At 38.5% G+C, this 15753-nt stretch overlaps 1 protein-coding gene across 1 annotated transcript in view; it reads right to left on the minus strand.

Annotated features, from left to right (window-relative positions):
• Positions 1 to 15753, minus strand: part of DDX10 (DEAD-box helicase 10) — a 165183-nt gene that overhangs the window by 10779 nt on the left and 138651 nt on the right. The window contains exon 17 of the mRNA NM_001079725.2: positions 2243 to 2376. Coding sequence (NP_001073193.2) covers positions 2243 to 2376 — 134 coding nt within the window. The remainder of the gene's footprint in view (positions 1 to 2242; positions 2377 to 15753) is intronic.

A 15753-nucleotide genomic window follows, 5' to 3' on the forward strand; every position in this document is an offset into this window, starting at 1 on the left:
TACTTAACTCCTTTTTTCCTGTTTAAAGTCTTTTCCATTCTACTTCATAGGAAGGGGAAATGACCAAGACCCTCTTTCTGTGAGCTGACATCCTGATTCCAGAGGGCCAGGTCAACAGCTGATTCCAAAAAACATGTACTGATTAGCACTGCCAAGAATCTGCCCAACTCTATCAGTGTTTATTCTTAAAATATAGCAAATCTTGAGTCGAGCTGACATCCTTGGGGAAGGGACTAATATAAAAAGTGATGCATGAATACTTTATAAAAGAAAGATCTCCCCTAGTAAATTGTTACTTAATGATACTGGAAGTAAACTAGGCAACTCCCCCCCTAATTTTAGTCTGACTGCCCTCATAACTTTTTCAAAATACTTATTAAACAGTTACAAAATACAGTTTTGTTGAGACAGCCTTTCCTAGCTAAGGCAATCAGATGAAACAATGCTAAATCTTGTTTATGAAATGCAGCAATGAAATACCTTTTTCCTACACTAGATATGCAACAACTTATGAGTAACTAGGAAACGCCTGAGGTAATGAAGTGTATAATAGGTAATGTTTTGACATCAGGTTTCCTACGCTTGGTTGCTGATAAATCCTTCCCACCAGAGCACTAGTACGCCTGCTTAATGGATTCCAGGAATCTGCCCTTCAGAAGCGACATACTAACTAATAAACAAGTATTGCTTAATGGCCAACCTCTTACCACAGCTCTGTTTCAGACCTTTCCAATGAACTTATTCTATTCTTCCAAGAAACAAACTATCAATGGCCATCTCTTATCTCACAATACCCTCTCCACTATTTTTTATTATTTATTTATTTTTATCTGGAGCAAAGCATTACTACTGAAGTCAGCTCAGAATGTTTTGCTTTTAAAGGCAAAACAACGGAATGGACACTGCTACAAGTCCCATTAGAATCCTGAAATACTTCTCCTGGCTCCTTTATGAATCTTCCACATAAACCAAAATTCCTAGATATACTGTTGTTCTACTCCTTGTCTTACAGATCATGTCAGCACAGAGATGGTCCAAATCCCACAAAATGGGGTCCCACAGCATCTTCTAGCTCAAATCACTGTCTTTCATCCAGGTATTACTCATCAGAGTCTCATATATTAAAAAGACAGTATTAACCATATTTCTGAAATTATCTGGGGGAAGCTGAGAATACAATTCCATGGTATTAACCCGATTCTGCTCCAAGCAATATAAAAATACCACTAGAGAATGCATTCATCAAGTATGGACAGATACATTTAAACTCTCATAACACATGAAAAGCAATCTACGAATCCTCTTATACAAACCTCCTCGATAAATGCTGAATCTTAAACCTCATTACAGGAGAACATTTTAACAAATTATGCTTCTTCCTCCCAGCAAAAGCTAATGGGCAGAGTCAAGATGTCAGAAATACAGCAGGAACTGGAAGAACCTTGTTAAGCATCGGTTTCTTGTTTTCTGCCCATTTTTAGAAAGCTATTTTAATGTTTTACACCAGCTTTTTCACTCATACTACAAGAAGTACAGATACTGAATCAAGTCAGGGAAGTGAAAGCACAGAAGGAACTACAATTCAGTTAGAGTTACCCTCTTTCACTCCTTGCACAAAGAAAAGAACAATTTACTGCTGCTCAGGAAAACCACTGCGTTTACCCATCCCTGTTAGTTCTACTGACCAACACACTGGTGAAGGATCTACAGAGAATATGATCACCAGCTGCTTTCTTAGGGTTATCCAGTCTGTAAACCCATGTCCCAGCGCCCTATCCTGCACAGCATCCCCACAACGTTCACTCACACTAGGGTTAGCAACAATATGTAGTTGCTGAGATATCTGATTCAGATGTGAAAAGTAAGATTCCTAAACCTGGACATCTAGAAGAGGGCAAAATAAAGATCTACACTCTCACTTAACAGCACTAAGTGTCAATAACATGCTTCTGAATCTGTAACACATTAGGCTCTTTGTGAGAAACACACAAATGGACTTGTTGCTGTGAAGCCAATGACAAAAACCACACAGGACTTCACTCAGTATCTTTCTCATACAGCTTCACAAAATGAAATAATAGCTTTAACATAGATTTCTCTTCAGTACCCACCCCACAAACAAACTATCAAATATTAAGTAGTGGAAGCAACAGGATAACTAAAATGAGTTCCTATCATGTAAACACATCAGTTTCTAAAAAACATGAATATTTCAAAATCAACGTGGAAGATATGTACATACCTATAGCTGTCTTCACTTTCTGTATCTTGTTCTTCATCAGAATCCTTGTATTTATCAGGATCTGGAAGAGTACTTGGATCAAACTCATCTTCACTTCCACTGTGTGCAAGAACAGCCACTGTTTCCCCTTCAGCCTGCCAGGTGACAAATGGAGAGTTACAGGTCAAGCAAACACATCCACAACCCCATTAACAGAGACACTACAACAAAATCCATTCACCACACCTGAAGGACATCACTAGTATACCCAGGAAAATGGAATCGTTTCTGTTGTCATCAGTGCTCTTCCCTCAAGACTATTAGAGGCTGAAGAATGTTATTCAAAATGAAGCTCAAGGATTTACATTCAAATTCTACTTTCATATTAAATCTACCAAGTCTAAAAGATTTTGGCAGCATTATCAGCCATCATCTCAAAGTGTTCAAGACAAAACTCCACTGTCCCACAGAAACACTGGCAAAGAGATGTGAGCTTGAGGACACATCAATCACTTCTGTAAGGTGTATTTTATAAAATACCGTGATTTAAAACTTAGGCAGTCTTCCATGTCAGTTAAAACAAAAGTGTTAAAATTTGAGCAGAATTAACTGTCCTATGGGAGTTTCTGCCAGTCACTGCAGTCTTGAGGCTCACGCCCAGAATCCCCCACCTCCCCTCTCCAGGGCTCAGCTCCCCTCTGTCTTACAGCCCCTCTTTGGAAGGCAAGTTTCCCCACAGGTGTGGGAATGCCTCACTAATTTCATAACGAAAAGGGCAGGAGGTGCCACCCCATAATGGTCCTGAACTAACAGCGCCACTTTTGTAAATGGTACTACTGCAAACAGGCACTAACAAAGCAGACGGTTTGGAGGGCTTATGCAATTGCACATGCACATGAAAACACAGACAAAAAGTTTACAGGCAGTTGTAAGCGACAGAGATCTGAGATTCACACGTTCTTATAGTGGAAAGCAAAAAAACCCCACAAAAACAAACAAACCAACCCAATGAAACTATAATTAAATACATCTTAATACATTAAATACTATCTTTTGTTTACCTTTCTAAACAATATCCCCGCAGCTGAGTTTTCAAAGCAGCATTCACTTAAATGATACTTTATTCTGTGAATATCTTCACATAATTAAATATTTAAAGTTAAATACTGTTCTAATTTTTCACTACTTCCATCCATCTCCAGGCCAAAGGTTTGAAGAACGCTGTTCTCAAGTGCACATATCTCACCACAATATACACAAACGAAACCCACATCAAATTCTTTTTTCTGATATTGGCATGTATGGCAAGGGAAAGGAAATGAGCTGGTGAGGGGTAACATTAGTCACTGCTGCAAGGGCCTGTCCAGCAACACCTCTACAGTGCATTGAAAGCAAGGATAAAAGGCTAAAAGCCAGATTTGCTATTAAAAGGAAAAAGAAAAAACATATGAAACATGCATTTTGTTCTTGACTGTTACAAAGTACAAGTAGAGGTAATTGCACAGCTGGGTGTATGAAATCACTAAGGGTATCATCAGACTCAGCAGCACTGTGAACTACCTGCAGTAACACAGGCACTGCCTGAAAAGCACGCTGATTAGCAGGAACTCCAGGTACAACAGTTTGCAACAATATTTAGAAAAACAACACATTTTTTACCTTGCAACAATATCCTCCAGTTCATCTCTCAGTACATCAAAGAGCATCATTAACTCCACAGAATACTGTTCTGAAGGCTACTTTTTTCTAAAGAATTTCTATATTTGAAAAGTGTTGTGCATTAAATTATAGCTTATTTCTATTTCCTTCAAATGTTCAATATTTGCTCTTTACTTGAGCCGCTGCATCTGTTCTTTCAATAGAAGTAGTGCATACAAAATACACATTAAAAAAGGCAGAAGAGAAACATTATTCAAAGCTGTGAGATGGAATAAAATATTTTTAACATGTATGTGTGACACTGTGCAACAGAAAGCCAACATTTATTGGCAGTCATCTTTGAAGACTGCTCTTAACATGCATCTTCTCAACTATGTCAGCAAGATGTTGGTGTTGCATCAGTTCTTAAGTTCTGTCTGGAGCAATGAGGACAGGCTGAGAGAGCTGGGGCTGTTCAGCCTGGAGAAGAGAAGGCTCCAGGGGGACCTTATAGCAGCCTTCCAGTAACTGAAGGGGGCTCACAGGAAAGCCGGGGAGGCACTTTTTATAAGGGCAGGTAACGACAGGACAAGGGGAAATGGTTTGAAACTAGAAGAGGGTAGATTTACACTAGATATTAGGAAGAGATTCTTTACTGTGAGGGTGGTGAGTCACTGGAACAGGCTGTTCAGAGAGGTTGTGGCTGCCCCCTGCCTGGAGACATTCAAGGCCAGGGTGGATGGGGCTGTGAGCAACCTGGTCTAGCAGGAGGAGTCCCTGCCTATAGCAGGAGGTTGAAACTAAATGATGTTAAACCCAAACCATTCTATCATGAACATATTCTATAATACATGTACATGTAAAACAAACACACACAGAACAAACCTTCAGTTTCATTATGCTTTCATTTCCACTTTTCCAGCAAAAATGTTGCAGAGATGTATTCAAAGTAATGCTTACTATTACAAAATAAATAATTGGCAAAGATGCCTCTAATTTATCATGAATCACAAGGTCGTATTTCTTATGAGCACTGCCTGTTACATATTCATTAAAATATTTGTAAGTCCCTGAAATTGTTAAGAACTTGAGCACGAACATTTATCATCCACAGCTGAACAACAGAAACTCATTATTTTTCACTCTTTATTCAAATTTTTATCAACCAGTCAGGAAGAAGAAATCCTGTGACTTCACATTACTCACCACAACAACGGGAGGAAAAAATGTCAAATCACAGCACGAGGCAACACCTGTACAAAACCTTTAGATAAAACTTACAAATAGAATGCAATTTAGAGAATTGCAATTGGGTCCTTCCTAGGGCAAGCACTAACGAAGACAACATGAACTGAAGAACAGATTTGTACTGTCTGTAATTTATGTCTAAGGTTAGGTGACAATTTGCTTTGCAGAATGATTTATTACGAAGTTCTACTGTGGACAGAAACCTATTCAATCATCAAATCAGGCTAGTCAGGAAAACAGGATTCAGTGGCCCTTCCCTTGCTATTTTCATCCGGCCACAGGGTAACTAGCTATCTTTTACCATACCAGACAGGCTGGCCCCTTCTATTAGCAGTTTACTATCAGTACTTACAAACTTCGTGTGAAAACTTCCAGTTTTAATATGGCACTGAGATGGAAACATCTCTGTATTCACACAGTCTCCCTATGAGATACTTCTTGTTGTAAGACAACGCTACAGAAAAATTCAGCAAAGCTCCTATGTGGGAATATGGAAGATTTGGATACCTCACTGCCATCAACACAGTGTACCAGGCCAATGAAGTTCCATTTCAAGCACTTTGGAAAGATGCATATGGTGAAGCAAACAGGACAGGTTCCTCTAGAGCTGCTGCCCTGCTTCAAGACATGGTACCTCCTACACAACACCCAGCTGTTTTTATTACAAAATGCAATGGCAACTGAGTTTCTTTATAGGGAAAGCTGAATACATGAGGATCAGGCAGCTCTGTTAGGTGGGCTGAGAGAAGCCTAAAATGAAGAAATTAATGCAACTTTTTAAGGAAACAGACACTCAGGGGATTACATTTTTCTGAACAGATGAGTGATGCCATCTTTCTGCCACCCATTAGGTATTCAAGTGAGAACTACCTACTGCTGTGGGATAAAAATGGAAAGCTGAAAAACATGCTATGATAACCTGTGGGTACACAGATGACGTTGCTTTATCCAGGACTTAAATTACACAACGCATTTATTGAGGTATTTAGTTTATAATTAATTTAATAGCTATTTATTTTTTACTTGATTAAATTATCTGGAGTTGCAATTTTTATGTTCAATCCTTTGAGCAATTTATTAGTCCCTGGTAACCAAGTTTGTGAGGGAGAGAATTGCTTCAGCAGTGTCAATTCTATCCATAGCACTTTATAGATACAGCACAGTGGTGGAATATTCCTAACCAACCAAAAAGAAGAGAAGTTGATTTCTGTCTTTCAACAGTAACAAGTTATACAACATTTATTATTCCTACTAAAACATTCAGTTCCTTTAGAGGAACTTTTGGTCACCTTTGGCTTTTGTTAATAATGCAATCTCTCCCAGAAAGCAGTTTGTGATTTTAATGCAATTCAAAGGTAAGTTTTAAATACTGTTAGCAGGTACACTGTACAAGTACACAACTTTTAAACATACAATATCTTTCATGACCTGACAGCATTTCAAAGTATATTAACTTTCTTCCTTTTGACAAATATGTTTCAGATAAAAATGGGAGTTTCTTCTGCACCATTAGTTATAATAGAGCACATTCACAGAGGTGTTTTGTCGGGTCTCCATTAAGCCATCTCTTACTCTGCATTCACCTGATTGCCTTGGGGACCTTTTTTCATAGCCTGAACCCCTAACCCAGAACACTGTGTCCGATGGGACGTGTGGTTGCTTTGGTATTGCATCATCTACACGGCCAAAAGGAATACAGCTATTCTGGTAGTTCACAAATAGAAATACAGTCTTTGATGTAGCTGGGGTGTTTGATCCAACAGTCGCTTTGAAGACTAAGACCAAAGCCACAGATGATACTGGAAACTGATTGGGAGCCACTGGAGCAAATCAAGTGTAGAACTGACATAGAAAGAGCTGCTAAAACCATTCTTAAATGGGGCAACCACACAAACCACTGACTAATGATCCCCAATAGCCTTCAAAATTTAAACTGAATGACAACAGCTCTAACTGGAGATGACAAACACCCAGAGCACCATTTCCACTGAGACAAGGATCTGGTGCAAGATGATTTTTTCTTACAAGTTAAGAGGGAAAACTGTGATCAAGTCAAGTGAAATTTCTTCCTGTTATCTTTTACTTTGCTACCTACACCCAGGTTGAACACTGATTCTAACAGGTAATCCGTCCTTTCCAAAACTGGTTTAGCAAATCCTTATAGCCTGGTTTGTTCTTGTGGGTAACCAGGAAGCAGAATACAGAAGGGTAGAAAGAGCAGAGAACAGGTCATTGTTGCTTTCTGGTCACACTAGCCTAGTGTGAAGCATGCAGGCTGGTTCAAGGCACACGACAGAAAGGAGAAGTTATGAACAGAATGCGTGGCTGAATTCCATGGGACTGGCCTGAAAGGCTGGTAACCAAAAACTGGAGAAATCGAGGCTGCACATTAGTCAGGAAAACATTGGCATAAACACCACAATGATGGAACCTGCATTTTCACAAGGTGGAAGGAGTATCCCTCCCTCCTCTGGAAAGAGTATCAGTCTTGTGTTTTGGTAGAAACGATAGGCAACTCTTAGCTTCATCTGCAAAACATTCACCCTTCCCAATCATCAGCAGTCACACCAAGGTTCAGTTTCATCTAGCTGTTTTTTCTTCTAAGCAATCTGACATCTTAATAAAAAAAAGAAAAATAGCACAGCTTAGCCACAGGCACAGCTGAGAACTGATGTAAACACAAAATCATAGAAATTTCCACACATCCACTTCTGACTTTTCGATACTAGCAGAGCTTCTGCAGTGATCACAGTCATAAATACACATTTTATCTGTAAACTTGGTCTCTGTGAAGTACCGGTATTCCATATCAGAGTTAATAGCTACATAACAAATGCAGATAGAGAAAGACAATCTGTTAAATTTACAACCACAGACTCATCAATGTCAGAATGAGATGCTGAGAATTTCTGAATCTACCTCTCTGAATCTATTCAATGAATTTTCTCTTATCTTTATTTGAATTATAATGGTTCTGTCTCAAAATTGGACATTATGCTGTTAAGTTATTACTTGCTCCTAGGAGGCCCACGTAGAATCCTTACAGTAAATATAACATTTTTCAAGCTGTTATCAGCCACAGCTACCAACACGATTTAACAAAAGGGCAAACTACTACAGTTCATGTGTGAAAGCTCAGGATAAAACAACCATACAGTCAACTTAAACACAATTCATGCTACAGACATGAAAATGTAACTTAAAAGATATTTAGGTACTACGTTGGTAGCACTGGATACACTGAACTAAGATACAGCGTGGAATATATGAAATTTTGACAAACAGTAGGGTTAACCTACTGCTTAGATTGCTGATTTTAGAGATTGATTGAACCCGCACTCAACAGAAGCTAAAGCTAATAGTTCCAGCGTAATGAAATACAGCCAGGAGCTCACAGTTGTTTTAGATGCCATAAAGGACCAAAACTACAATCTTTAGTATCATAAACAAAATCTCTGGCATTTGAATTCACATAGTAGTAGCTTAATCTTTGCTTAAGGATGCAGGTTCCAGTGTCTGCCACACCAGCAGCTGGACAGAGATGCCACCATGCACACTAAGCCCCTGTCTGAAAGAAAGCTGGTGTAAAAGATTTGTTAACACAAAAACCTCAAAATGTTTACAGTCTGAACTAATTCTACTTCACAATCTTTCTAATGCTAAGTGGTCAGGTATTGCTTTGCTTGAAGTGAGCAAGTAGTACAGGAACAAAAAGGGAGGAAGGGGGGCAGTTATTTGTTGTGCCTTATATTAAAAAAAAACTAGTCTGGGAAAATTCAACGTGCCAATATACATGTCCAAAAGTCTAAGGTCCTCTCACATGAAACAGAAAATCACAGTGCAGAACATGGAACCCTTGCATCCTTACATTCCTCTCCCTGCTTTCAAGTACACAGCAGCCACAGCTGTCAGCTCAAACACAGAAAAGTATTTCTCTGAAGCAGTCTCTGTGTTCAAACACTTCAACACAGCAGCCTTCTCCAGGGAACCTCAACACACACCCATGGAGACAGTTCCTACACAAGAGAATTTTCTTTGCATCACTTTCTGGCTTTTTTGAATGAGCCAAAGGAAACTGCATCCTCTTGTTATGCAGCAGAAGGATCCCAGAGTCACAGCCACATCACAGCGGGGACTGAAAGCAAAGACCACTCCAAGTTTGGCAGCTGCTGTATCTTTCTAAAATAGACAGGTTACCAGCAGCAGTGCTACAAAAGAATCTGAATGGAAACCTCGTACATTACATAATTCTATAAAGTGGTTCGTTTTGCTCTTTTCCTTCAAACAATGGATTTGCATTCAGTGAATGATAAACTGAAGAACATTTGCAGCATGCACTGGGTAACATTTTGTATGACAGGACTTTCATGTCTTCAATGTCCTGGTTAAGTCATGTACTCTAAACACGCGTACAAAATATGTACATAAAACTGTGTGTTTAAAGGGAGAAAAATCTGAATTAAATTAACTTCTTGCCATGGAATATATTTTAACAAGTACTGGTGCTTTTGCAGGCAGAACTGAGGAAAAGAATGACAGAAGCATTGCTGTTTACAGCACTGACTCGGTTGCTTGCTGTGAGAACAAGAAATTGTCTGCCTTCAGCACCTATTCAACATCAGCAGCAGTTTCACATTTGTTCAAATACGCAAAGAAATATCCATTAAGTGACACTGCCAGCACTGATGCTGTAGACTCACTTATTATTTTGTTGTTGTTGAATCCATGCTCTCATGGATTGCAACCTTACCTTGCAAAATACAATGGAGAAGACAACCGGTTGGCAGAGCATGAGGGTTGAGCAGAAGACAAAGGAGAACAGACAACTACAGTTTGATGACAAACATGGAAGCAAGCTGGCTGGGGAACATTACGGCACTAGGCACACAGCAGCAGGAGGCCTGCCCACCCCTATTCCCACAGGCATTGCTGCAAAGGGGACCTTGAAGAAGCCTTTGAGGTCTCACAGCCACCCACGGACAGCTTAGTTAAGTGAGAGGAAAAAACAAGAACAATAAACCTCAAGGTGGTGCTGGAAAACTAAGCAAGCGGGTGGGAAATGGTGAGAATTCTTCATACCATTTGATGGTTGGTGGCCACGATGAGTGATGAAACTTAAGGGCTGCAGAGATACATGAAGAGAGGCAATTTTGCTGCAGCATTTTGAACAGATACTAACAAAGTAAAAAGGCATTCAAAAGCAAAGTGGAGATGACGCTACAGCAGCTGAGACAGAAAATGATAATAACCCTTGATAACAATATGTAGACAAATAGGAAAGTTATGTCTTTGAAATGTCAAGTAAGAAGAATGAGAAAGGTATGTAGAAGGTAAGATCTCCAATATATCCTTCTGTATTTATACAAGGCAATGTCTTTCAACTAACTGAAAAAAATAAACAATTTTTCAGGACTAAAACAAATCCAAGCAACTTCAAAGCAAAAAAAAAGTAAAAATAAAAATAATAAAAAGAGAAGTTAAGAATAATTTCTGAGACTTACTGTCAATTGAGATTATTTTTGAGAGTTACTGTCAATTGAGATAACATATAACAGCATGTCTGCAATAGAGCTGGAGCAAGGTAGAAGAGAGAGAAGCAACAGAATGATTCTCTTCCCAAAGAGAGAGAGAGAGTGACTGGTCATTTGAAGAAAATGAAGGGACATGGTTTAGCAGTGGACTTGTATTGTTAGGTGGATGGTTAAGCTTGATCTTGAAGGTCTTTTCCAATCTAAATGATTCTGTGACAAAGGTACAGCCTAAAGTGAAAGTTGCCAATATGCTCAGTGATCATGAAAGAAGACACTAAGACTGAACTTTTTTCTTGAGAGTTGCATATCCCAAGAAACGTAAGTGAAACAGACTACTGTTTTCATTTGGACAGAAAAATAGAGCTGAAGCAGAGACTGCGCTATGACTCATTAGTGCACACATGAATTCGTATTCATGGACAAAGCATTAGGAGTTTGCATGGGCTCAGGAAGCAGGTAGACACGTTACAGTAAGAAATCAAGAGATATTAAATGCAACTGTGCTGTGCATTTGTCTGTGAAAGTCCAAATCTCTACAGCCAGAGAGCATAACAAGTGCTTCCAGTGACTGAATAACCTTTAGTTTTAGTAATTGAAATACAAGTGGCATAAAAAAGGAGAGAGCAGAAGATCTGGCACCTATCTGTGGGTACAATTAGTGTATGAAGGACTTCTGTTCCCTGGAAACCCCCACTAATACTTACAGCAAACCAGCCTCAAACAGGCCATAGTCATGGAAGTCATCTTTTAGCCTAAGAATTTTTAAGCGAGGACACTGCAATTTTCAGCTAAGGACATCTTATCCCTTCCAGTTGCTCATTTGTTGGCTTGCTCATTTCAGCAACATCTGAAAAATCTTTATACTCCATAAATAATGCATTCTATCCATAACAAAAGGATAGAGTACACGGTATGATTGATTACCTTGGCATTTAGCTCTTGTGAGAATAGCTTTTGTGAAACATGGCTCTATTGGTTCTCAGAAAATTACATTTTGGCAAAACTGTCTGAACTATCAAACTTAGGTATGGCTAGACATAATGTTATTAATACTGCACAGGCAGGCACAAACTATAACTTTTTAAACTGCACCAAAACAACACGATCTGTTGTCAGAGTGGGTGGATCACTTAACATCCATAATTTAGATCAATAACTACAATCCCAATTAAAATCGGCAAAGATTTAATTCACACAGTAGCATACACAAATTATAATTTCTCCTTTTGTTTTTCTTTTCAGTGCTTTGAGACAATGTCTTTTACATTGGCTTTTACATGAAATTTTGCACTATTTTTTGCTATTTGAAGTCTCTGTTTTTCCTTTTTTCCTCTTCCTTCTCCATAGTGACATTAGAAAATGATAACAGAGGCACCACCTATTTGCTAAATGATTACTACTAATAGCAACTACTGTCTCTTTCCATCCAATACTGAAACAGATTTTAAATAAATTTTAATTAAAACATGTGTAAAACAGCATTATAAAGTATGTTACATAATACGTGTGTATTATTTAAAACCTATTACTAATCAATATTTCAAGTCAAACCATTCTAAATACAACAAATATTTGGAAGAAACATTAAATTTATCCAAGCAAGTGCCATATTTTAAAATAACATTTAACAATGCATACATTCTCTGTTGCTAAAAATGAAACTCACTTCTGAGCATCCTACCTTGGATGATTTTGATACAGTTAACAGCCTCAGATCTAATTTCTATTCTGAGACTGAAAGAGGATAAAGAATGAACTGAAGAATAAACACAGACAGATATGCAGTTCCTCAAACACTCATATGCTTTTCAACCTTTAACTACACTTTGAACCGAACATACCAAATATACCTAAATGAAGAAAAGGCTATTTCAGAACCAGGGAAGAATACAACTTATTATGAAAACATGGTTAACTTTTTCACATTGTTGAACTGTTGTCTAATTCACATCACTTCTTGAAACTGCATCAGTAACTTCACTTCTTGAATTGTGTTAGATTACTTTCATAGATTCACATAAAATACTCTTCATTACCTTAATTTAACCTATTTCTCTTTTAACTTCTCAAACAGTGTGTACTCAATTTAATTTAAAACATGTATTTAAACAACTATTTTTGTCTTTATACTGAACTTCTGGTGTTTAACCATTATGTTCTTAAAGTAGTGGTGGTTTGATTTTTTTCTTCTCTTTCTCCCAAACACTTGCAAAATATATACGAAATGTCAAGGGAAAGGAAAACAAGGATAAATGTTAGTCACACTGACTTAAATCACAGCATGCTTAAAAAGGCGTCGGAGAAAGTAATTTTAGCCTAACTCTACTGCTTATTATGAACTCCAGTGTACACAGCTCACTTGCTCTACTCACTTCTTGGTGTTATGTAATCTTCTTGCAATGATGACTTGCCATACATAAGTAAATACTGCAAACAGAAACAGCAAACTGGAAACAAGACCTACTGGTTTGAGTGTAGACTTATTGCCAGTTCTCATTAATTTATTATCATAGAATCATAGAATGGCCTGGGTTGAAAAGGACCACAATGACCATCGAGCTTCAACCCCCCTGCTATGTGCAGGGTCACCAACCATCAGACCAGGCTGCCCACAGCCACATCCAGCCTGGCCTTGAACGCCTCCAGGGATGGGGCATCCACAGCCTCCTTGGGCAACCTGTTCCAGTGCGTCACCACCGTCTGTGTGAAAAACTTCCTCCTAATATCCAACCTGTTATTAGCCACAACAGAAACAGAAGTGTGAGCTTTTATTACCCAGATGGACTTCCATCAGGAGAAGAATTTAGTACAGCTCCATGAGAGGCCTTCTGTATAGGTCACATAACAAAAACCACCATCTCCACCACAAATAAAAAATAATGCACTAAAAATCAAGAGCTTCACACACTACATAATATTCATGAGTCCATGCAAGTTTTATTCTGTGAGTTTAGGCTTTAAGTTTTCAATCTCCATAATCTTTGCTTTGATTCTGGTTTTCAGATATGCCATAAGATGGCCAAAGACAAGAACTAGCTGAACTGCTGTAACAGAACTTCTTGAGACCGACAGCAACTGATGGCTCCATTAATCTCAGTGCAGTGATAATTTCAAAACCCTCAGAAAAATACAGTTAAGTGCTCTCTTACAGCAGGTTCCAAGCAAAATCCAATCAATGGACCTGGTCCATAAATCTGTCTCTCTCGACCTCCTAGACGGAATCTTTCTAATTCTCACACAGAAGCCTCTGAAGTACGCAGTGCAGCGCAGCTGTGTCAGCAGAAGACACGCAGGACCTGCAGCAGAGCAGGGCTGGTGGCCACTGCCTCCCTCCCCTTCCACAATGAATAAGCTGCAGCTGCATCATTCCTACCTTCATTTTCAAAGCCTTCAGTAACGAGGATCCCACAGTCTCACAAAAAACTTATGCTGCTATTCAGGTAACCACACCACGGGAACATATTTTCTAGTGTCTATACTGAATTTCCCTGTCAGAAACCTGTTACTTTTTGCACCAACCTGAGAACAGATTGCACATTTACTATTCAAGTTTTTGAAATATTTCCTCATTTTCTCTCCTCTACGATCATGCCAAGTAACATGCAGCTCATCAGTCTGGGTACAGCTTGCAAGAAAACTTTTTTTGGCCTGCTGAAGATTGAGATGCAGAGCCACTGCTTGTCCTGTTTCCAGAGTAAAAAGATTCAGCAAGACTACTTTCTGAATGGGTCTCCAGTTAAGAAGGATCCATCTGCGGCTGGTTTGGTTCCCAACCAGCAGAAAAACATTTAGAGACTGATCAGTCTGAGAAGAATTTTGAGCAAAATCAAATCATAGTTACGATTTTAGCATTTGGTTGCTGTGCCATACATTCTGCAAGCAGATCCAGGATCCAGGTTACCCACAAGTTCTGGAGATCATGGCTTTACCCCAATCCATATTATGCATCAAGAACGTAGGTGGGTACTTGAACAAACTGAAATTTGTAGGTATGTTCTACCACTGGCAGAAATAAATACCCACTTTCTCCAGCACCTGCCATATGATGTCTTGGACTTGCATAACTCCTTCTGTTCTTGACCTAATACTTAAAATCATAGATAAAAATCAACCCATTTTTGGCTTAGGTTTTTTTTTCATTTGTTATATTAAACAAAAGTAAACAAACACACAAAAGAAAAACAAATGCAACTTTTAAACAGTGCTAAGCATGAATGCAATTTTAAAGACATTAATATTGCTCCTTCTGAGAAATGGTAGAGCCAAACTGCCTGGTCCACTTTACATAAGTCACACATCTCTGCACTGGGAATACTTAATCTTGAAAATATACTTTCTGGCTTTCTTCATGACTACTACTCTTTGCAAAAGACAAGTTTAGGATTTCAGCTTTATGGAGTCACTGAAATTATTTCTGCCTCAACAGAGCCACCTGATAATAAAATCCAGTCGTTATTTGAGTGTACCTACAAACCTCTCTCTTCCCACATGTAACATAAACGTGTTAGGCTCCCTTTTTAAGTTCTTTACTTTCACAAAATTTTGAGGGTAAAATTTAATGACCTGTATCAACTAAATAAATCATTTGTTATATCACATTCTGCTTGGCATACAATATTATCACAGAGGACATTTGCTAGAGGTACTGTTAAGTGAAATTCCTTGTTACATTATGCATGACTCCCCAAAGCACTGAGTACAAAATATCCATCATGAAATTCAGAATATATAACTACAATTAGAAAGAAGTACATTCAGACCTATGATCACCATTGTGACATCTCCAGTTCTGAGTTTTAATTAAACTCACTTTTTGTACTATGTCTATTTTTATTAAGGAGGCACATTATCATGCTTTATACACTATGCATAACTAAAAAGAGATAAAAAAAAAAGCTATTTGTAAATGCCTTTCTTTAAAGTGTCATCCTAATTCAAGGCACTGTTCCATAACTTCTCTTCACAACCACAATGAAATGGTAACGCCACTGAATTAAATGCAGCACCTCTCAGGGTACCAACCACCATGCTCACAAGCTATTTTAGCACCCGGAGTAATATTTCCCATGCAGACAAGTTGATAGATGAGGTCTTTGGATGATACATAGCGTGGTT

Source organism: Gallus gallus, chromosome 1 (assembly GCF_016699485.2).
Source record: "Gallus gallus isolate bGalGal1 chromosome 1, bGalGal1.mat.broiler.GRCg7b, whole genome shotgun sequence".
Taxonomy (NCBI): Eukaryota; Metazoa; Chordata; class Aves; order Galliformes; family Phasianidae; genus Gallus; species Gallus gallus.